Source organism: Vigna unguiculata, chromosome 4, assembly GCF_004118075.2.
Source record: "Vigna unguiculata cultivar IT97K-499-35 chromosome 4, ASM411807v1, whole genome shotgun sequence".
Classification (NCBI taxonomy): Eukaryota; Viridiplantae; Streptophyta; class Magnoliopsida; order Fabales; family Fabaceae; genus Vigna; species Vigna unguiculata.
The window spans coordinates 40,092,474-40,117,657 of NC_040282.1; the positions used below are offsets into that span (position 1 = coordinate 40,092,474).

General features: G+C 26.5%; 1 protein-coding gene across 2 annotated transcripts; it reads left to right on the plus strand.

Moving 5' to 3' along the window:
- Positions 1 to 7,898: 7,898 nt before the first annotated feature.
- LOC114181409 (type IV inositol polyphosphate 5-phosphatase 7-like) lies at positions 7,899 to 11,433 on the plus strand. 2 transcript variants are annotated; one of them, XM_028067856.1, is made up of 7 exons: positions 7,899 to 8,342; positions 8,436 to 8,526; positions 8,695 to 8,805; positions 9,015 to 9,569; positions 10,569 to 10,832; positions 10,961 to 11,144; positions 11,261 to 11,433. In XM_028067856.1, exons 1-7 carry the CDS (start codon positions 8,195 to 8,197, stop codon positions 11,363 to 11,365), a joined length of 1,458 nt encoding a protein of 485 aa, XP_027923657.1. In that variant the 5' UTR covers positions 7,899 to 8,194; the 3' UTR covers positions 11,366 to 11,433. The 2 variants fall into 2 exon arrangements, with proteins under 2 accessions (XP_027923657.1, XP_027923658.1); XM_028067857.1 differs by having other exon boundaries at positions 7,900 to 8,309.
- The last annotated feature ends 13,751 nt before the right edge of the window (positions 11,434 to 25,184 follow it).

Below are 25,184 nucleotides of genomic sequence, written 5' to 3' on the forward strand. Positions count from 1 at the left end.
CTTCTTGTTCGAAATTTTAAAATAATCAAATAAACATCGAAAGCATTAATAGTGTTCCGAAATCCAAGACTCAATAACTATTTATTCATATATTCGCATTTAAACAATTTAAAAGTTTTGAAAGAGTTTTGAAATCATGCAAACCTAAATCCAATTATGAACAAAGAAACTTAACTGAGAAGCTTAATAATGAACCTCAATAAAATTATTAGTTATGTCAAAGTTTAATAAAGTTCCATTTCATCATTCTGTGTATTGACTATAAAATTCAATCGTTTTCCACAGTTAAAAGTTTGTTTATGATTTATTATAAAGTTTGTTTAAGATTTATTTTTGAATTAAATATGTTTTTGTTCTTTGTAAAATTTGGATATGAAATTTTAGATCAATTTAGTTCATCCTCTTTAAAAATGCATATATTTCATCGTTATGTTTATTTCACGTTTCTCAATTAATACTGAACTTATATTTAATATTTTTAATTAAATTTTATTAAATTTATTCTACATATCAAATGCGTTTTTTCAGTTAACATTGAAGTAAAATTATGTCAAACAATATAAACAACTCAAATGTTATTATGAAACGCGTTTGATTAGTCAACTAAAATTAACCAAATTTGGTTAAAATAAACAAATTCATATATTTTTTAAGTTATAGAACTAAATTGAGTTAAAATTTTGAAAAGACATTAATTTTCAATTTTTATTAAAAGTTAAAAAATATATATATTTAACTTTATTATTTTCAAACTTTCACTAATCAGAAGAGTTTGGTTTCGCTCATTTATAAGAATAATAATATTTTGACTTACTTTTCTTGACCTACTATTTCAGTCAACCTTAGATCATTACATCAAACTACTATAAATAAAGATCAGAATAGACGATTGAAGAGTGATTGAAGTGATATGTTAAAAGTAAATAAAAAAAATGGATCAAAATATCATTATCTAATTTATAATTTTTTATAGTCATAACTATTTTTTTTTAGGTAAGCCACTTAAATGTTTTTAAAATATTATTTTGTTTGGAAAAAAATAGTGGCAATAAATCTAGAAAAAAAAACAATAAATTGTGAATTTTAAAAGTCATGAAAATGACTAAATTTTTAAAAAAATGTTTCGCAAACAAATTATTTCCCACAAAAAAACGGCTGAGAATAAAAATACTCTTGTTTCCGCAAGATGCTATTATTATTTCTTTTCAAATATACTCTTGTTTTCAATTAGAGTAGAGTATTCAAAAAATGATATTTTAATTAACCGTAATTAATTAATTCTTAGTGTATTTGTCTTAACGTAAAGAAGATACTTTACGAGGAAAGAATATTCGTATTTTATTTTGTCTTTGCTCGTTGTACATACACCATATTTCTAATCCTACTTCATGGCATATTTATGAAGAACTTAAAGTTAAGAAATTATATTTTTTTTAAATATAATTTATTGATTTGATGAATAATAAACTAAAGTGTGTCTTTGTTTTTCTTTATTTTCTTTTTCGTGATTTTGATATTTATAATTACTTTTTTATGATTTTAGTCTCCACGTTAATATTACAATTTCAATTCAACTCTCAATTCTGTGAAATCTAAACCTAACGAGTAAACTTAATACATAAAAAAAACTGTTAATTATCAAAACATAAAATTAAAGACAATAAATGTACCAAAACTTGAGAATTAACTTTCAATCACAACTTTTTTCTAACATTTGGAGTGTGAGTAACAGAAAACCCAAAATCATGAATCAGGAGTTAAAGAATATCAAAATTATAACTTAATACGAATAATATTGATGTTATTTGTGTTATAGTATCAATTATAAAAAGATATTTTGTTCCGCTATCCAAAAATTTTACACTGTTTAATAGGCCAGATTAAAATAAAATAAATATAATTTTTTTTTAACAATTTGAGACACCATTTTAAAGTAAAATTACTACAAAAGTTTTAGGCTAAAAAAGTAAATAACATCTCTTAAAGATCTTAAAACTATTTAAATCTAAATGATATTATCTTAAAGAAGAGTCGGAGATTAAAATAAAATAAATATAATTTCTTTTTAATAATTTGAGACACCTTTTTAAAGTAAAATTACCACAAAAGTTTTAGAGTAAAAAACAAAGATCTTAAAACTAATTAAATATAAATGATATTATCTTAAAGAACTTTAGGTCATGTATTAATTTTAATAAGTTGAAAAAACATATTATAATTTTAGATTAAATAAAAAAATCATTTTCAACTATAAACCCTAGCACACCTGCACATCTAGGACAAGAATAGTGTCACTAAGGACGTCAAAAAAATATGTACCTACGAGTATCCGCGGATAAAATCCGCAACGGGTAGGAAATTGATATTGTAAATGGATACCCGCAGGTAGGTATTTTTAATACCCGCATGTTAACAGGACGGGTACGAGTATCATATTATTCGTACCCATGGATACTCGTACCCGCTATACTCTAATTTAAATTTAAAAAAAATTAAAAAAATGATTAAAATATTAACATATTGATTTTGAATGAGTTATTTTTTTTTATCAATTAGTTTTAAAAAAAAATTATTTCTTTGTAATCTGTTTTTCAACACTATTTAAATGAGTTATTTGAACTTTGTTTAAAATTTATGAATGTTATATATTGTATTTTATTTGAATTTATATTTAAGATTAAAATATGTTATTAAATATTTATTTTTATTTTTTTGTAGATACTCACGGATACTTGTGGATATCCATAAATATTAAAAAATTATACGAGTATCCGTATAACGGATACTCAATGGATATGAGTACAGGTACATGGTTGATATATATCCAACGGATAAGATACAAGAAATTACTACTTGTACCCTACTCGCACTGTTGACATCCTGATGTATCACATAAAACATAGCACTGGTAATCTCTCAAGAAAATGAAAGACACATAAAATGAAAGTGAACACGTTTACATAAACCAAAAAAGAAACCAATAATTAGACATATTGAGATTTGCCATAAGCCAAAAATGAAATTATACACAAAATAAAACAAAGGAACTCATAAAATAACAGCCATTGAATATTGTAAAGTAGGGTCACTTTCTTAAATAGCCCACAACACAAAATCCACACTACAAAAATACAAATCTCAATTTCGTTTTTTTGAGAAATAAATAAGAAAGCTCAGTTCGTCAAATGGGCCTTGGGCCATGAAAAAAAAGTGTGAGAAAAATATATTAGATTATTATAATTTTTTTTAATATTGTATGTGTTTCTTTTATTGAAAACAATTTTATAAAACAAAATGGTATTTTAGATTGATTGTGCTAATTTGTAAATGCTATAAAAGCTATTATTGTATTAATGGAAGACAAGAAGAGATAAACTAATTCATGGTAGGAACATGTTGAAAAAGTTACATTAGTTTATTTTTTTTAATTTGATCTTTTAGAGAATTAGTATGTTAGGTTTAATTTTTTTTTTTATGGATGAAAACAGTGTGATTATGTGACATGATGATGGTGATGTATGAGAATGGGTACACATAAAAGATCTTGTTGGATATGAAAAGAGAGAATTATGAGATAATGGATGAATGGTGTTAAGCTTCAAATATGGACAAAATGTGAGGAGAGGATTAATTCATCATAGATTTTTAACTTTCAACTTGCAAAAATAATCAATATATATATATATATATATATATATATATATATATATATATGGCTAATTAGACATGCTATTTAAAATTGGTTGAAGATTTAATAATTCAACTATAATTAAAGGAAGTGTTAATAAAATAGTTATAACTAGGGGTTAAATATTCTTTTGTCCTTCAAGTTTCAACGAAACTTGAAATTAGTCAATCTTTGACATTTTTGACCATTTTAGTCATTCATCTTTAGAAATGCGTGGATTTAGTCTTTTTAACCGAATTTTGTTAAGTTTATTTGACGTTTTATGTGTCAAATGGTGTAAACAATTCAAATACTATAATGAAACGTACTTGAAATGTTAAATAAACTTAACAAAATTTAGCTAAAATGACTAAATTCACGTATTTTTAAAGAAGAAAGAATAAATTGATCAAAAGTTTCGAAGAAGAACTAATTTTAAATTTCACTGAAACTTGAGGGACCAAAAACATATTTAACCCTAATAACTAATAACATACAAAGTAATATAGAAAATCATAATTTCATAACTCTAAAAATAAAACAAAACATAATTTTATAGGTTTTCAATGAATTATGGTATAGTATTTTTAAGTCACGTACTTTGATAAAAAAAAAGTTAAAGTTGAAAGTATGTACATTAATATCTATTAATAATATACAATCATGTTTTAGGTTTATTTTAATCTTTTAAGAAAGCTTAATGGTTTTGATTAAGATATTCTATTGACCTATTCTAAACTGATTTTTGTCACTTGTTTTTTTTTTTTTTTCATTAAGTTTCTTTAATTAAATTATGCGGCTAATATTAATCTATCATTTAAGTGGTTGGTTGATTTCTGATTTTATATAAACCTTTCTATATCATTGATCGATTTGGTCTAATTGTTGGAATGTAGAAAATATTCTATATATTTAAACTAAATTTTACACTATTATCTCATTATATAATGGTTATTTATAACAATTATGAAGTTGGTATACTTTTTTAGTGAATATTTTAAAAAACATTTTTATTTACTTAAAAATAAATCAACTAAATAAATTCTAATTTAAATTTCTATCAACAATTTTATATGTTAAGGTAAAGCCATTTTTATACTTTAAATTTTATTATCTTAATTTTTAATTGTCATTATACATTATTTTAATTTTTTATATCTCTCTTAACTTTTAAAAGTTAATATATATATATATATATATATATATATATCTAATAAAATTATTATAAAATATATCCAATTAAATTCAATAAATTAAACATAATAATGTATTAAAGTATCCGCAACACAGTAAGTGTTTCCACCATTATATAATATAATAAATTTATTGATTTTAATAATAGTTTTATAAAAAGTTTTAAAAATATCTGATTATTTTTTTATAGGCTAGAATATATAATTATTATTATTAAACTCTAAACTTTCCTTTTCTGCTTACTATGGGTTACAGCTGTATATATTGTCCTTTGAAAAGATAAAGCATGAAACTCATCCATCAGACAGCTTCAAATTTGTAAAATTCATAAAAAGATTATCAATTTTTACTTTGAATAATAGCTCTCAATTATATTTAAAACTTGTATGAACTATTTAAAAGTATAAATTTCTATATGTAGTTATTCCTTTATTTTGTTCATCATAAAAACTTCAATTATGTTGTCTTAAGAAAAGTTGAATTCTTTAAAATTTAGACAAACATACATTCGTACAAAATTTTGACCAATTCAATGATCATCAAATTTATTTATTTTTTATATATTATATCAATGGAAAATATCTATCATTTATAGGAGTATTACTTTTTAAATTTAGGTAAAAAAGCAAAGCAAATTCGGGAGAAAACATTAATTAAAATAAATAATAAAGAAAATCAATTTTAAAGTATAATGAAGTAAATATTTAAGACTAAAAAAGCCTTAATGTAAATTAGAAAAAGAAACAGTTAAATTTGAGATTTTAGAATTTAAAAGTTTAATGTACAAAAATTAACGAGAAAGAAAACTGTAATTTTTTTCCAAAGAAAATGTGTAATAAAAAAAAGTACTGGTTTTTATTTACGAATAAATACTTCAATTTATAATATAAAAGTTAAGAAATTATTGCTATAATAAGTCCAAATTTTTAACGTCAGATACAAAAGTCCAAATTTATTTATTTATTAAAAATTGTTTATTGAGAAATTGGTGAACTAGATTTGAGTTGAAACTACCAACAACATCACTGTTGCCTTTGTTCAACTTCAACTAACCACCACGGAATTTTCCTTATCCGTACCAAATGCATCACTTTTCAACTATACATTTTTTTTTTTAAATTTAATAATAATATTAATATTAATAGTGATTTTAAGATTAATAATAATAATAATAATAATAATAATAATAATAATAATTATTATTATTATTATTATTATTATTATTATTATTGTGAATGAAATAATATCTAAAAGACATATCATACCATTTTTTAATTCTGAAATCAAACCACAACCCCAAAGTCAAACTCTATGATAAGCTAACAATTAATTTCATACTATTTTCTTAGACCTTTTTTGGAAAACGATGGTTTTATTCATTGCATACAGACACATTAGATAATATATGCAAATAATAGTACATACAATACAAGATCATAATATACATATTCATAGAAACAAGTTCAGAAACCAAAATGAAAAAAAAAATAAAAATACACCCATTTATACAATTTAACAATTGAATCTTCAAATTCTACCCGTATAAAGGTTCTGTTCAAATAGGGAAAAAGTTTCAACGAATGTAGTTGAATTGTACTTAATTATTAATAAACAAAATTAAATTAATGTAATTTTTCTTAATTTTGGTGTACATGATGATACATATGATCTAAATAATTTACGAAATACTTATTTTGTTTTGAAACTAGACCTAAGTTCACAGAAATCCATTAATTAGGTCATTCCATTTATCACATAAATTTCATAACGCCTCATGAAGACTTGTTTAGTAACAATTTCTAAATTAGCCTCTAGAGTCATATCTTTTAGGATCTTGATATCAAGATTATTATTGGATAATCATTAACTTATTTTTAATATATGATAAGACAAAAAAAAGCATCTCAAGTCATGTGTAGTATACTAAAAATAATTATATATAGAACTATATTCTTCCACAGAGTTGGGAATCTATTCGGTAATTCATAAACTAGTACATACACACATCACACATTTGTATAAAACAATGAACTATTTTTAAAAAATTGTTTCATTTATTTAGAAATACAAAAAGCAATGAATTATTCTTAATAAAATGGTTTCATTAAAAATACAAAAAGCCATGGATAATTAAAGTGTAAGTTTAAATTTCACATTGAATTCAACATTCTATAAATGGTCTGATCCTAAGTCGGTCGAATAATATTGTTGTGGTCCATCAAAATATTTGAAGTATTATCTGCTTTGAAGTTGGTAGTTTCGTCACAGTTTTATTTTTAAAAACGTTTTAAAAAGTAAAAAAAATATTTAAATTGCACTTTATCACGACTCCTAAATGATGTAGGACTAGTGAATATATCCGAATGACAAAAAAATAAAATCTCTAAACTTATTATTTTAAGACTTTGGTTTGAAAATGATGTCAATCCTGTTGAACTCGTATTGAATTGAAATCACGTTCTTTCAGTAAATTCTCTTGAAAGACTTATAAATCCAATCTACCGGAACAATTTTTTGAAGAAAATCTAATGAATACATTGTTGTAGTGTAGGTGGGTATTCAAAACTTGAAAACCTTGTAATTAGATCGAAAACAATCTAGGACACAACAACATAATATGATGTAACCAAAACATGTTATATACACATGTTCATACAAAATGCTATATGAATTAAAGACAATATATCTATGATGCATAACCAAAACAACCTGGACTAGTGGCTGTGTAGGCTTATCTGTGAGTGACAAACATTGCAGAAGCAAGTGACTGTATTTAAGTACAACAATAATATTAGTAGTCTTCATTCGATGAACAATGGTCCAATTATCCAAACAGTGGGGGGAGCTAGGAACATTAGCTAGGGTATACAAAATTATTTGACTTAACATGCAATAATAACGAAACAACAGCTATGTCACGTAGATATCCATGAGACATACGTGACCAGCACCACCTAACGGGGCTCTAATAATCAATCTAATGATGGAACCTTTTGAGGCCTATATCTAACTTCTTCAATTTCGATTCAAATCATTTATTGCATCACTTACCCTTCACCCTCTTCACCTTCTTAGCTACTTCTCTTCAGTTTTGACTAAGAAAAAAAAAAAAATGTTGAAAACTGTGTTTTGTTAGTTTCCCTCTCTTGTGTTTAACGATCAAACCAATACACTGACCAACCCCTTCTTAAGCCACATCACTTCCTCTTGTTGGTTTACTTCTAAGGGCGATTAACACAATAACCCTTCACATATCACATCAAGTTGTCATCTTTTAACTGAATTTGTATGTAAAAGGAACTTCTCGGAGAGAGGGCACCCTCCTTTCTTGTCATGGAGGTGGAGAATCAGAAGGCAAGAAAGTATCATCACAGGCTCCGCAATTGGTTCAACAGCAAGCAGAAGGAAGAAAATAGACCTTCATCATTCAGTTTGAACGAGATTCAAGGTTTATATATATACGTGTGTGTGTGTTTTTTGTGTATGTATCTATGCTCTTCTTCTTCTTCTTCTTCTGCTTTCGAAGACTAGAATTAATCAAGAGGGTCCTGCATGCACCATGTGTTAATTTCAGATGGAGCAGAAGATGAGAGTGATGACTATGAAGGCAACCTTTCCCTTCGCTCACTGGAATTGGATCCATGCATTTCAACAAATGAACTAAGGTAAACCAATTAACTATTACTATGCATATATAAAATCTTCTGGGTTGTTTGTTCTCTGCCTTGTGAGAGATAGTATTAACTGCATGAGTGTGTACAGTTCTTCCTATCTATCTCAAATGTTATGGTTTTTGTTTGTTTGACATATATATAGTTCTGTTCATGTTTCAGGATCTTTGTTGGTACATGGAATGTTGCTGGTAGATCCCCTGTAGGAAGTTTGGCTGTTGACTTGGACGAGTGGTTGAATCTCAAGAATGCTGCAGATATATATGTTCTTGGGTATGTATATACAGTATACAGTTCCAAATTTGAATAATTTTCTTTAAAAAATGAAAAAACCCTTCTGATTATGTTATTTTTTTTAGTCAATCAACAAATTGGCCTAAGTTATTTAGACAAAAATCCTCAGTTTATGTTGCATCTGATTAGAACCTTCCTTGATTATTACACCTCTTAAGATGATGAAAACTTTTGGATCTTGTTATCAGGTTTCAAGAGATTGTACCTCTGAAGACCTTAACTGTGATAGGAGCAGAGGATCCAGCAGTGGCAACAAGCTGGAACCAGTTAATAGGGAAAACTCTGAATGCAAAGTTTGGATGTCCATGGATGACACCAGTGCTGAATTCTTCATCACTGTTATCATGTGATGACAGCAGTTATCAGTATGTGGAGAATCCAAACAGCAGAGGTGGCAACAGCAACAGAGACAAGTACACACTAGTGGCCAGCAAGAAGATGGTTGGAGTGTTCATAAGTGTGTGGCTGAGGGAAGAGGTGTTGAGGAAGTACAGTGTCTCAAATGTGAGAGTGTGCTCAGTGGCATGTGGGGTGATGGGGTACTTGGGAAACAAAGGATCAGTGGCAGTTAGCATGTCAATTGAAGGGACAAGTTTTTGTTTTGTAGCAGCACACTTAGCATCTGGTGAGAAGAAGGGTGATGAAGGGAGAAGGAACCATCAAGTAGCAGAGATTTTTAGGAGAACCTCTTTTTCTAGGACCACAAAAGACCATCATTATCCTCTAACCATCTTAGGCCACGAGTGAGTTTGTCTCTACCTTGCATCACTCCTTTATTTATTATTCAGAAATTTTGTTTCATTTTATCCCTTAACTTCATATCTAATATTGGCACGAATGTATCAACATAAATATGCAGAAGACTGTCACATCACATCAGTATTTCTATTACATATTAGATGTCAAATTTGTGAATGAACCAAAACTTAAGGATATGAAGAGTGTAATTATGTATAAACATTTACTATTACTTCCTGTTTTTAGCTGATAAGACTGGTTTTTGTTTCTATCGGTTAGAATATTTTGAATTGTTTCTAATTAGACTGAGAGTGGTTTCCAGAGGACTGCATAATTGGGCAGGAGAAAAGAAAAAGTGTTGAATGGTGCATGGGAGAATCTTCAAGGTTTCTAGTTATGACAAGACCAACCTGAAAATTAAATCTACCCTATAGTTCGTGTTCAATACCAGTTCAATTATTGAGAATATGGTTTTAAATGGTAGCTAGAGTTGCCTAGTAAAAGTTGTGATAAAAAAAGTAAATCATGTGGTGACAATTCTAGGTGTGACAAAATGAAAAATGGGACATCACTAGGTAATTTTCAATTATGAGACCTCTATGTCCACTAAAAAAATAGCTAGTGAGGTAGCTAGAGTCATGTTAATTAAATTGAGGAACATAGTTAGAATCACCTCTACATGCTACAAAATTCTTAGCTTGCATTATTGAAGGAACTCAAGTCACTCTGTACTTTAGTTGTTGTATGTTTAGTTAAGGAATCAAAGTGAAAGAAGAAAGATGATACAAACTTCATTCTTAACAAATTAATATCTTAATTGGCCAAAACCACATGCACATGTCATGGCAGCATCAATAATTTTGAAATGAAGTACACCACATGAGTTTAGTTAAACACACCTTACCACTACTCTTCATAGGCGAAACATGAGTTTAGTTAAATGTTTAAATGTGCAACATAACATGTTATGCTAACCATGTACCATGTTTTAACTCATGATTCAGCCGAATATTCTGGTTTGGGGACCTCAACTATAGGTTATACTTGGAGGACAATTTTGCAAGGCATCTGATAAGGAAACAAGATTGGAAGGCTCTGCAAGAGTTTGATCAACTCCAGAAAGAACTAGAAGAAGGTGGAGTGTTTGAGGGTTGGAAAGAAGGTGACATAGAATTTGCTCCAACATATAAATACTCATCTTCCACTACCAATAGATACTGTGGTAGCCTCCCAAACAGATCAGGGGAAAAACAAAGAACTCCAGCATGGTATGTACATAACAATCACTCACTTATACTACTAAAGATATGTTGATGAAAATAAACAAACTAAAGTTACTGTTAAGAGAATGTGTCTGCATCAAACAGGTGGTGACTGAATAATTATATGTGAGCAGGTGTGACAGAATTCTATGGTATGGCAAAGGAGTGGAGCAACTTAACTATTTCAGGAGTGAAAGCAAGTTCTCTGATCATCGCCCAGTTTCAGCACTTTTCTCTACACAGATTGAAATCAAATCATCAAGCAGAGGACTTATGGAGTTGCAGAATATACCTCAAACAGTGTTGAACCCCAAGAATGTAAGTTCTCATTGCTATTCTGTAACAGTTAACACAAAGTTAAAGACCATTCTGTCAAAATCATGTTGGAAAAAGTGTTCATATTCTCATGTTATGATTTTGATTAATTGTGGCAGGGGATGAACAGGGGAGTGGGAGAAGAAGATGGAAAATCTTCCTTATTGTCACTGTTAACCAAGAATGTACTAGATGCTAACACAAACTTTAGATTAAAGGGTTGACGCATATTTTCAAACAGGTCATGGTCATCACAAAAATGAATGATTCGTAATTGGTCTTCTTCCTAAAACCCAACATTTTTTTGGATAGCAGGATTTGGAAGGTTGTTCTTAGAATTCAAGGTATGGTAAATACAATTGATAATCAAGGTGGATGGTAGGTCTAATATGGTCATGTTCTAACTAAGAAAAAATTACAGCATAAATATTGTCTATTATACTGATTGCAATCTCTTGAACAAAGAAACATAACAACAAGATTTTGTTGAGATTAATTTTGATGTACATTTCTCTTAATTTATTTTTCATCACATAAGTTTAGAAATCTTGAAATTTAATATTGAAAAAAAAAATCAATACAGAATAATTTTTTAATCCAAAAACCACAAAACTCTAATTCTTTCATTGCATTTGAAAATTTGTAGAAGCATAAAACTATTTCTGTCAAGTTATAAATATACAAAATATGATATAAAATATAATATTCTCACATATCATATTTTTACATAATTATAATACTAACAATAACTAACTTAACAAAGAAATATTAAGTAATTAACTTCCAACCTCAAAAATCTAATTTCATAAACCAATATCTAAATAATTTTTCTAATATTTTTTTAATAAATATTGGTCACGACTCTTAATCTTCTAATTTATCTGCATCGCCCTAAGAAATGTCTGCTTCTGGTGAAGATTTGTATTAGACATCCGATATTTATTTAATTTTTTTTCTGTAATTAAATTATTTAAAAACCCTAAAATTGAATTAATTGTTTACTATCAAATTTAAATAATTAAAAAAAATTATAAAAATAATAAATAAATTAAAAATAATTATGAACAAAAATTAATTACAAAAAATAAAAATAAATTAAAAAAATAGTTACACAACGGATAACACATGTTTATACCCGGTTACGATTTGTATGAATGTGAATATCTGGTATTTGTTTAATTTTTTTTTCTTTTACAAAAGATATTAAATTATTTAAAAAACCCTAAAACTGAATCAATTGTTTTCTACTAAATTTAAATAATTAAAACAAAATTATAAAAATGATAAATAAATTAAAAATAATTATGAAAAAGAATAATTACAATAAATCTACGTATAAAAAAACAAAACAACTATAAATGTTTACATTTGTAAAAAAGAAAAGTTAAATATGTTTTTTGTTCCTCGAGTTTTAGTAAAATTTGAAATTGATCTCTTCGAAACTTTTGATCAATTTAGTTGTTCTTTATTTTTCGAAATGTGTACATTTAGTCATTTAAACCAGATCTGACGTTTCAAGTGTACTTCATGATAATATTTGAATTGTTTACATCGTTTGAACCATTTTTATTTTAATAATAATTCAAATATTATCATAAAATGCATTTGAAACTTTAAATAAATTTAACAAAATTTGATTAAAAAGATTAAATTCACGTATTTTTAAAAATAAACAAGTTTTGATGAAAGACTAATTCTAAATTTTACTTAAAAAAAAACCATATTTAACCCTAAAAAAATATTGAATCTTGACATCCGTAAAAAAAAAAAAAACAAACAAACAAGAACCGAACGTCAACGTTCACTGGATTTGAGAAAAAAAAAAAAGCACCAAATGTTTTGACATCCTTTAAGAGACAAAAAAAAAAAATTTCAAACAGAAACTGAATGCTGACATTGGTGGAATTTGAGTGTGGGGTTCAATTACTCTGCATTAAATAGGAAAGAGAAAAAAAGAAAATATATTTTAACTTAAGATAAAGTGAGAATTTAAGAATATTTTTGAAGTGTAGAATAACTGTTTGGAGGTGAAGGGAGATGTCTTTGGGTTATTTTTGTGAATCATTTAGCCATGTTGTGATTCATTGTCAAGCGGTTTCTTCATGCAACTCCACAGTTTTCTTCCTGCACTCATTTTTTTTTCTCATACTACTTTTTAAGATTTTACAATTATTTTTTTTTAATTATATAATTCAGATTTTTTTTTAAATAATTTCAAATTACATAAATTTAGAAGTAAAAAATAGCTTTAGGATTCTAAATTTATAACTAAAAAATAACTTATAGATCATGAATCTGTAATTTACTTTTTCAAAATTAATTTCTGAATTACACATTCTAAAAGCTATTTTGACTTTAGATTGTACAATTAAAAATATTTTTGTTAAAAAATATAAATGAATTTTAAATTATTCAATTCAAAACTCAAAAAATAATTTTTAGATTAATATAGGAAAGAAATTATAAGGTGCAGGAAAGAAGTTAAGGATGTGCAAAAAGAAAGTGTCCTATTATCATTTGTGTCGGGTTTTGCTTACTGCAACCTTAGAATTACTAATTTTACCTTTATAATTTCTTAAATTAACCATTATATCCTTCAATAATCCTTCATAGCTTGACTTATAGAATATCTATTTTGGAAATATTTTCGAACAAAATTTTCAAAATTTCTGTAACAAGAATCTCAACAATTTATGAAACAAGATTTCTGGAATACATTAGATGTTTTTCGGAGTAAGTATTTTGAAACAAGTTTTTTAGAATAAGTTTTTCGAATCATATGAGATAGTAATTCTGAGACCGGATGAAGCAAAAGGTTTAAAAATATGAAAGTGAGAAGAGTAACTACACATGAATTTTTTAAATTACATGTAATGCGAACATTTAAAAAAGTCAAATAATTTTCTAAAATCTTGCATAAGTTTTACGTTTTACTCTTAACCATTTACAACAAGATCTAAATGATTATTAATTAAACTTTAATGTTGATGGTTATTATTATATGACTGTGTATAACCAAGATTTTCTAATTTTGATATTTTTAATTTTTGTCCTGTGACATCAATAATGCAAGGTTTGAAATAATCCATTTTCAGCTTACTATTTTATTTTATTTTATTTTTGAAGCATGATTCATTGGCACCCACAATTAGTGTTTTGAAGGAAGAAAAGTTTTTTCTATTGTCATGCGCAAAGTACATGACAGCTAGCCATCTCCATTGGCTTAAAAATATATAAATATTATCAAGTGTTGTAAAGATAGCGATTCAACATTTACAAGAAAAAAAAAATATTAGAAGTAAAATACTACTTCAAATATAAATTAAAGGGTTAAATATGTTTTTGGTTCCTCAAGTTTCAGTAAAATTTGAAATTAGTCAATCTTCGAAACTTTATACCAATTTAGTCATTTATCTTTAAAAATGTGTGGATTTAGTCATTTTTACCAAATTTTGTTAAGTTTATTTGACGTTTCAAGCGCGCATTTCATGATAGTATTTGAATTGTTTACAACGTTTGACACATTTTCGCTTCAATGTTAACTTAAATATTATCATAAAATGCGTTTAAAATGTCAAATAAACTTAACAAAATTTGGTAAGAAGGACTAAATTTACGCATGTCTAAATATGAAAGACTAAATTGATATAAAATTTCGAAGATGAACTAATTCCAAAATTCACTGAAACTTAGGGGACCAAAAACATATTTAACCCTAAATTAAAATTATGTTGGAAAGAATAAAACTCAGCCTTGAAAAAGTTTTCAACAATATTATAGCCAAGTTCCATTGTGAATTGAAAAAAAATAAATTAAAAGAAGATCTTACTATAGATGTTTAGTTATATTCTTAAATAGAGGGATTAATGATGAATGAAAACTAAACCCTAAAGGTAGTAGGTAATTATAATGAGTTATTGTGGTTGTGAGTGGTTTTTGGAAGAACACAGCTAAGTGTGGGCTTCAATGGAGGCATCAAATTGGGCAAAGAGTGATGAAAGTGGCAATGGGGAACAGAGAGAAAAGGGACAAGACAAGACTTTGAATTGAGAACTATGTCTCAATATGTGAGAACTCTTTACCTCTTAATGCATGCACTCTTAATCTTTATTACTATCATTGTTCAATATATGTCACCTCAATTATATACATAAAATATACTTTCACTAAAACAAAATTAAAACTTTTGTTTTAGTCTTGGATTCTCTTCATCTTATATTAAAAGAAATCAAATGAGAGAAATAAGAAAGAAATAATGGTCGATAGAGATCACACTAAACTCTTAGAGATAGACCTTAAAAAGGTTCCCATTCCATGTGTATTACTATACATAAAATAAAGATAGTGACTTCAAATAGAAACCACTTTCATTCTTTTTTTTGTCCTACCTAAGACTCTATATATATCTTTTACAAAAGACAATATTTCTTAAATAAAGTAAAACTAATTATAAAGCTTTCGGTATTAAGAAGTGAAACTTAACTCTACAAAAATAATTTTTACAAAAATAATTTGTAAAGTGAGATTTGTATCTCTGTAAATTTTATTATCTCTAATCGATAGAGTTTTTCAATATGCTCTCCTAACATAGTGTGGGACTAGACTAATGATAGTTCGATAGTGGGTGATACTATATACCCAACAAATAATAAATCTCGTTACAATAAGTTTCAATGACTTTGATGTTAAGAAGTGAAAGTGTAACCTAATTCTACAAAAACAACTTGTAAGATGAGTTCACATCTACTTATGTGTAAATTCACTTTAGCTTTAATGGATGTGGAATCTTCAAAAGTGAATCACACATTAAATAGAAAGGAGCAAGATAAGTTATATAAATAAAAAAAGGTTAAATATGTTTTTGATCCCTCAAGTTTTAGTGGAATTTGGAATTAGTCCCTCTTCTAAATTTTTGACTAATTTAGTCTTTCATCTTTAAAAATGCGTGAATATAGTCTTTTTAACCAAATTTTATTAAATTTATCTGACATTTCAAGCGTATTTCATGATAATATTTGAATTATTTACCTCGTTTAATACATTTTCGTTTCAATGTTAACTCAAATATTATCATAAAATACATTTAAAATGTCAAATAAACTTAACAAAATTTGGTAAAAAGGATTAAATTCACGCATTTCTAAAGTTGAAAGACTAAATTGGTATAAAATTTTCAAACGGGACTAATTCCAAAATTCACTAAAACTTAAGGGACTAAAAACATATTTAACCCATAAAAAAATCCATAAACATGTCATGTTAAAATTTTAGATTAAAAATAATGTTTTACTTTCTTATATATCAATTCGTTCACACCTTTATTGATGTTAAATCTTTCTAATTTCTCCCTTCAAATAATCATATCAATTCATTTATGTATTTTTTTAATAAATAAACTTTCATCAAGAAAATGAAAAATTCTCAATCAAAGCTTTTCTCTTGATGTTGGACTGTCTTCAACTTATAGAATAATACCAATTTATGGTGCATAACATATATGAAGTCACTTGTTCCATTCTATACTAGAAAAAAAGAGATTTAATTGGTAGTTAGAAACCAATTTAACTTTTTCTTCTAAACACTTCACGTATGTATATATGTAAAAGACATCGTGTTCCCCCCTACTAAAGTAAAACAAAGGTACGAGGAACACAACTCTTTTTTATATTATAACTGGTTCAAATTCAATACCATGAATTAAACTAAAATGATTTCATGTTATTTGATCTTCAAATCTAGCTATAGTCCAATTTCACTTGTTAGAAAAAAAATGAAAACTTTTAAATTATAAAATTCCACTATTGAAAAGAAATTCGAGGGATTTGGATCCTCTGTTAAATTTTTTTATATTATTTTTCTGTCGTGTTTTTAAAATATAATAATAAATATTAGTTTTGATGTTTTAAAATATATTATTTTTTAATATACTAATATTAATAGATTTTTCACTATAAAAAATTCATATTTTATGTTAATTTTGTTTTGATTTTTTTTTTCAAGAAATACTTACAATTTTTTTATGAATTTTTTTTTGCAGAAATTGTTGTCAATGTTTTTGTGAAATATTTTTGTATAAAATACTTTTCACAACAATTTTTGTAGAAAATACTTACGAATTTTATAATTTTGTAGAAAATAATTAACCACGAAAGAATTATCTGTCAATTAAAATTCTTATAAAAAATAGAAGGAAAAAATATTTTCTTACAAATTGTTTAAATAAATATGCAAGAAAATTCTCATGTAATATAAGAATTTTTAGTAGTGTTTAATGTTCAACAAAATATAACATCAAAAAAATCCATTCTAGACTCCGAAAAAAAAAACTTGTTTGCATAAGAAATTCGGGTAGAAACATTAAATGATGGAAAAATAGAATGAAAGCAAATAAATTATTATTTTTAATATATATTAGTGTATCAGAAATAGTTGCTAAAAAAATGAAAAATTGATTGAAAATGATAATTATGAACGTGTGGAAAACACTAGTAATTAAAGGTTTGATCATGTAACACAAACAAAATCTCCATTATTGATCACGAGCATGTTTATGAAATGTAGACAAGAAGTTGGATGAATAAAAATCGATAAGATCTTTTTTTAAAGGCAAAGCAGCATGAAGATCCACCCCACCTAGAAAATTCCCACTATCCTTAGTTGGGAAAAACAAGAAATTAAAGGAAGAAGGTGTAGCTTAGCTGGTAAAATAATAGTCCCTCTATTCTTGAGGATCCTTCCACACATTTGACCTAATTATTTTGAGAAGGAAAGTAATGGGAATAGAGCATGCTTTCATGACCCACCTCTCCTAATGGGTTATGATCCTTGTGATATTGTCTTTTCCAGATTTCACAACCCATCTTTGCCAACCCTAATTTGCTTCTGTTCATCATATGTCACAACATGTTCAATCAATGCTACAAATTTCCTAAAATACATTCAATAATTATATCTTATTTTTCTAACAAAATAGATAGACATAATGCATATGAAGTTTGCTAACTTACACCAACCTAATTTATAGAAATATATATTAAAAAAAATATACATTCCCTTCAATTATTTGTTTACAAAATACAAAGTAATAATTTGTGTATTGTGTATGATCTTAGATGAATTCGTTTTCTGTAGAACAACATCATCTCAGAATATCTATGTAAATAAGATTATGGTTTAATTAGTCGGATGATATCCACTTTCATTCAGATGTGTTAGTTTGATATCCGCTTTTAAAAATGTGTCAATCTAGTCCAAACTTTTGGAAAAGTGTCTTAATCAGGTTCGTTTCGGACAAAAAATACTAAAGCCGTTAATTTAATTCATGACATTTACCACTAAATTTTGATATAAATATCAATACTTAATTTTGTAAGTCATTTTAAATATCAATACCGTTAACGGTGTTAATAATTTTTTTGCTGAAAAGGACCTAATTGAGACATTTTTTCAAAATTCGAGACTCAATTGACACCCTTTTAAAAAGTGGGTATCAAAGTGATACATCTAAATGAAAATGGGTACCATCCGACTAATTAAACCTAAAATTATCATACTAAGACATGATAAGGAGTGATAATCAAACATTAAAACACCATGAATCTAATTGTTCTATGTCCATCTAGGTAATGATTCATTAAAATACTATAAATAAAGTATATTTTACGAGATACACACTAACTATTAATTATTACATTTATTGTGTGTATCATATGTGTTTGAGTCTTAGAGTATCTTTATCGACCTTTTATATTCTTACATATATGCTCTAGTGTAATTTTTAATCTCTTTAAAGCTTGCAATGTAGAAGAGATCAAGAATAATATGTATAAAGAGTGAAAAATAAAAGAAAAAAAAGGTTGTAAAGCAAGAAATGAAGATGTGAAAGGAATAAGGGTGATGAAGTTGAATGTTTGAAACACTAACACATTATAAAAGTGAAGGGCAACTAGATCTCACAGTGACACCACGTTAGAATGTGGATGGAGCATCTTGTTGGTAGGGTCTGATTTATTGATGAGAGAATGTACTTTTTGGGACACAAAAATCTCCTTTATCAACTAATAATTAACCTTTCATAACTTTCAACACCACAATTTATCATACTCCGGGATATACCACCTGCTCTTAATCAATCCTGCAATCATTTTCGTTTCAGATGTGAACAAATACCATACTAATCAACAACTATTATTATTTTTTTTTTCTTTTATATTTAGACACTGTGAAGCTGAAACGATGTCGTTAACTTAATACGACATCATCTAGACTAATAACATCTCTATAGTGGTAATATTGTTAAGAATGCAAGTGTGAGTTTAAGTTCCATATTAATTAGAAATGAAAATAACACTATATAAGGATAAAGACCCATAAACTCATTGCCTTAAGATTTTGGAATCATTTTCGTTTCATATGTGAACAAATACCATACTAATCAACAACTATTATTTTTTTTTTATATTTGGACACTGTGAAGCCGAAGCGATGTCGTTAACCTAATACGACATCATCTAGACTAATAACATCTCCATAGTAGTAATATTATTGTTAAGAATGCAAGTATGAGTTTAAGTTCCATATTGATTAGAAATGAAAAAGTAGAACACTAATTAAGGATAAAGACCCATAAACCCATTGTTTTAAGATTTTGGGCTGAGAGTATTGTCAATGTCTTATGTGGTTAGACTTAGTTTTTATTGTTGTTGTTTCTTTCCAATAAAACTCTCCCTTAAAAATCTAACTAGTGAAATCAGAATCGATGATTAAAATGATTCTGCAAGAAGAATTGGTAAAATTTTGATTAAAAAAATAGATCATAGTAAAAAAGTATTATGTTTGTAGACCCGCAAGAACAATATTATTCTCATCTCACCATTTTCTCCCGATCCATTTAAAATAATGTTTTTAAATTGTCAGAGTTATTATTAGATTTATTAACTAATTTCTGTACCAACTTTCATCTGAACTATCTAAACATGTTGTATGACAAATATTATTTACTTTCATATTTTGGTATTTATAGTTATATTCGTACTTTATTCTATTGGTGTACGGGTAGATTGAGGAAGAAAATGTATTTATAAATTAAATTTATCTTCTATTCTTAAGTCACGGGATATTAATTTACTCGTTACATTAAAATATTTAAAAGTTTATTAAAATGGGTGATGTAAGTTCTTTTTTTAATTATCATGTTTCCATCTTAAGTTGGTTCTTATTATTAAATATATTATTAGAAACTTAAGTGTGTGAGACTAAGTCTTGTATTATATATATATATATATATATATATATATATATATATATATATATAAATTGAGTATATGATAAGGAAGGGGATTTATTAAGGTTTTAAAAAAAATGTGTGAATATATTATGTAGGTTCAACATAGATTTAATGTTATATTTTATCCAACAAAGTCCCCGAAAGAATTATGACTTATGACAATTAAAACATTACTTTTTTATACTAGTTGCTCTATCACAATTTTACTCTAAAAAATACTTTCAAAAGGTAGAGAAAATAATTATTTTAAATTACTCATGATTCATAATAAATTAGATACTATTTTGATGAACTATAATACTATTGCTGAAGCAACATATTACCTTGTTGCATTTTTTATTATAATACTCATTGTATTATGAGTCGCGTGTTTCATTTTCTGAAAAAAAAAAACATATATGTTTGAAAGAGTTATTTTTAAAGGAATTAATTAGTATGTAAACAACCCATATATGATCATGTCTGTTAAATATTGTAACATTTAATTTAGAACGTGTGATGAATATCATTAAATAATATTTTTTGAGGGGTCGATGTCTATGGTCCTCTTTCTTTAATTCTTTGTTTCAATCATTTGGTACTTACATAATTTCAAAACAACAATAATATATTTGCTGATTTTAAATCATAACAACACTTTTAAAATGTTTTTTTTTCTTCTGCAAAATTAATATAAACTGTACAAGAAGTACTCTCACATTACAAAAAGTTTGTTCACTAAAAAAACTCATATTTTTTATTAATTTTATTTTAAAATTTTTTTCGTAAAAAATATTTATAAATTTTGTTATGGAAAAAATTTTAACTATTTTTCTTTTAAAATATTTTGTATAAATCACTTTTGACTACAAATTTTGTAAAAAATATTTACAAAATTTATAATTTTGTAGAAAATAATTATTCACGAAAAAATTATTTGTTAGCCGAAAAATTTTTTTCTTATAATTTTCTTTTAATAAATTTAAAAAAAAATTCATGTAATGTAAAATTATTTAGTAATGAGAGAGACCATGATCAAAGTATAGAAGAAAAAAAAAATAGTACAAAACAAAACACCACACCAATAACACTTTTATATTTTATTGCTGGATATCTCTTTAAGTGGTACCACAACTAAAATGGGATCATAATAGTTCCTTTATTTTAATTTAGAAGATCTAAAATGATATATATTTGTTTCTTTCTATATCATTGAATTCAATGTCTTGAATTAATTATTTTTTTTAATAAATTAAAAGAAATAGTATTTTAAATAATCAAAAGAGAGATGAATATTAATGACAATCCATGATTTACAAAACATATACTAAGTTTGGAATAAACTTATTATTTTGACTAAATTAATTGAGATTTTACAACCTTAATAAGTGGATTGGATAGAAAGGACATGAAGATATAAGCTCCAATTAATGTGGAATAGTTTCCTTAATTAATGCATTAAGCATGATGATTATGTTGTTGGATGATAGATTAATTGATGGGAACAAAAAAGATAATAAAAAAGATAATGAAATGGTAGTGATTTCATGTCTTAAGACACTTTGGAGAAGTGTCCATTGTGTGGTACCTATAAATGTGCATTGTCTAGTCACAATCACATTTTCATAATTGAATTCTGAAATTGTATCACAAATCAGATACAACAAGTTAATGATTTTTCACTCATCTATCATTTTATCTGTCTATTACTTTTCACATCTAAGTGTCACTTCCAACACACAACTAGTGTAGGGGACACCACTGTTTGCCAAACCATAGGATACACAAATTCATAGTAATAATTGCCTTTTTTTTCTCTTTTTCTAGTCAAATTATCACTATCATTTTCTGAATATTTTTCTTGTTAAATAACTCAAGAACCATGTTCTGTTCAGGTTGATCTGAAACTGTTGTAGATTTTCTTCTATAGACAAAATAATTACATTGCTAAAGAGATGCAACATAATATCTATTTCCAACAACTATATAGAAGACAAAATTTTGAAATATAACTATAAGAAATCTCTGAACATAATGCTGAGAGAAAAAAGAAAAAAAAAATACTGTATGAATATTTATGTTGGACCTGTAAAAAGAAAGAAAAAGAAAAATATTATATGAGTATTTATATTGGACCCATAAAAGTGTCTAAAGTAAACTTCCAGTCTGATGTAAATTTATATAGTATATTCTCCTATAAGATGTAAAATTTATGTCATGTGACCTAATTACATCTTTAATGTAAAAAATCTAAAACAATTAGCATAAAAATGTCAGGAATCTTAGTCAACATATCAGTTGGATACATCTTTAACGTAAAAAATCTAAAATAATTGGTATAAAAATGTCAGGAATCTTAGTCAACATATCAGTTGGATTATCACCCCTCACCCTTTAACACCTCTGGTTCACCAGCAGATGCTACCAGTTGTGCTGCACCACCCAACGTAAAAATGTAACCTGTTGTACTCTTTCTACCATCCAAATCACCTCCCAAATCTGCATCAGAAAACCCTTGTACAGCGAGATTACTTCTTCTACAAGGCAAATGCATCTTTGAAGTGTCATTTAATATCTCAATATTCACTTCACGCCTTTCCAATGCTCCTTTATGGGATTTGATAGAAACCTGCTCACAACTCCCTGCTATGTCAGGTCTGGTGCAAAATATAACATACATCAAGCTCCCTAATGTAGATGCATATGGCTCAATCCAAGTAAAAGAAAGTTATTTTCTAGTAGTGCTTTAATTGAATGATTTGGAGATATGATTACTATTTTTTTTTAGTATGCTGATTTGATTTGTAAAAAATTAGTTGTGATTGAAATTATAGATAAACCTGACGATTTGAAGCAGAGGCGGAGCCTCATAGGAGTAGGGAGGGGCCTAGGCCCCCCCAAATATTTTTGATTTTTTCCAAAATTATATATTCATTTTTTTTAATTTTTAAAAATTTTGAAAACTTTAAAATTATATATAGTATATTTTAGAAATTGATGATAATTAAATTGTGTCTCTTTATTTATTTTATAAAATACAATATTTAATATTAATAAAAAATAAAAAATAAAAATTTAGGTTTAATTAGTCTTCTGGTATCTGTTTTCGTATTAAAATATCAAATTGCCATTAAATTGAAAGTAAAAGAACTGGAAGATCAACTTACATTTTTGGAAACAATAACCAAAAGAGTAATTAAATCAAACATTTATTAAAATATTTTTTATTTTCTTCTGTCATTGACTTTTAAAATTTTGACAAAATTGTACTCATATCTCACTATCATATGTTGTTTTTTGAAGAAAAAATGAAGTTAGACACATACTCATTATGTTTGCTCTCATTTCTCATCTGTTTCCTTCATTTCTCGAAGAAAGAAAAATGTAACTCTCTCTTGTCTTACTTGATGATGAAATATTACTTTAATAGTTACTAAATTATTTTTTATATCATGAGCCTTTTGTATACTTACTTTTTATGATTATAGAAGAAAAAAAATCATGTATTATATGTTTTTTTATAACCGATTTTTAATTGTGACTTGATTATAATATATTTTTCTTCTAATACTTATGTCTCTCAATATTTTATTAGATTATGATAAATTATTTTTTAGTATATTTAAAAAAAAGCATATCGATGAAGAATAAAATAATGAATTTATTTTGTAGGAGTAGTAAAAGGGAAGCTACACGTGAAGATGAAAACAAGTTAAATTATATTTCTTCACATCTTTTAAAGTATTTAAAACATTATACTAATAATCCAATCTAACGATCCAATTGTTTTATAGAAGAGTCAATTTTTAAAGTGTTATACTAATGGTCCAATCAAATGATCAAAAAATTATATTATTCTAGTCCCTCCAAAACTCTTGATCAAGATTCGCCATTGATTTGAAGTATGCATGGTTGCATGAGTTTGATGATTTACTTTAATGTATCATTTTAGTTAAATTGTTCTATTGAAACGAAAATTTGAAATAAATGGCGACATTTTGAAAGTTAGTAATAGAATTACTTTGATAAATCAATTTGATGATCTAATACATTTGTTGAGTTTCTAAAATTATGCAGACTCGTTCGACGAGTCAAAAGACACTAAGCAAAATGAAATTTTAAAAGTTTAAACAGTTCAAATAATTTAACTTACTACGAGTCCCATGAAAAAGGCTCTCATGAGTTTAGAGAGTTGTACAAGTAAATCCAGTTTCGTACGATAACTAATTTTATTGTAATTGATTGTTAAATGAAAATGTAATAGTCATGAAAGTCCCTTCAAATAGAAGGTGATGGATAAAAAGATGATTAAAATCAAAATATAATCGAAGACTTTGTCCATTAGTATTGAACAATAATCATCAGATTCAAAGGGTCCAAGATGGCTATGTGACGAACATGACTCACATGCATTCAGTTATTATCAACTTCGTCAAATCATACTAAAAGAGGAAAGCAAAATTATATTTTTTCCTTTCTATTTTGTTCAATTTCAACTTCATATTTATTAGTAGTCTTTCATTTAATCGATTGTGAAATCTAAGTAATCTTAACTACTTTGTTTAATAATCATCCATCACCATCGAACATTTGGTATTAACATGAAATTTCGGACTAAATCAAAATTATTTATTATAGAACTTTTCATACATGCGCATCATATTCACATATACGTCTATTTTAAAAACCCTTACTGTTCTTGATTTCGAGTTAGAGATGGCAAATAAACCCGTCCCCGTGGGTATTGCCCGAACTCGTCCCCGTTTTGACGGGGAATC

Excerpts from the sequence above, each read along its gene's own strand:
- LOC114181409 (XM_028067856.1), top strand. The coding sequence starts at position 8,195 with ATGGAGGTGGAGAATCAGAAGGCAAGAAAGTATCATCACAGGCTCCGC. Across the intron at positions 8,343-8,435 it reads CGTGTGTGTGTGTTTTTTGT|ATGGAGCAGAAGATGAGAGT; the intron begins GTATGTATCTAT and ends TGTTAATTTCAG. Across the intron at positions 10,833-10,960 it reads AAACAAAGAACTCCAGCATG|GTGTGACAGAATTCTATGGT; the intron begins GTATGTACATAA and ends ATATGTGAGCAG.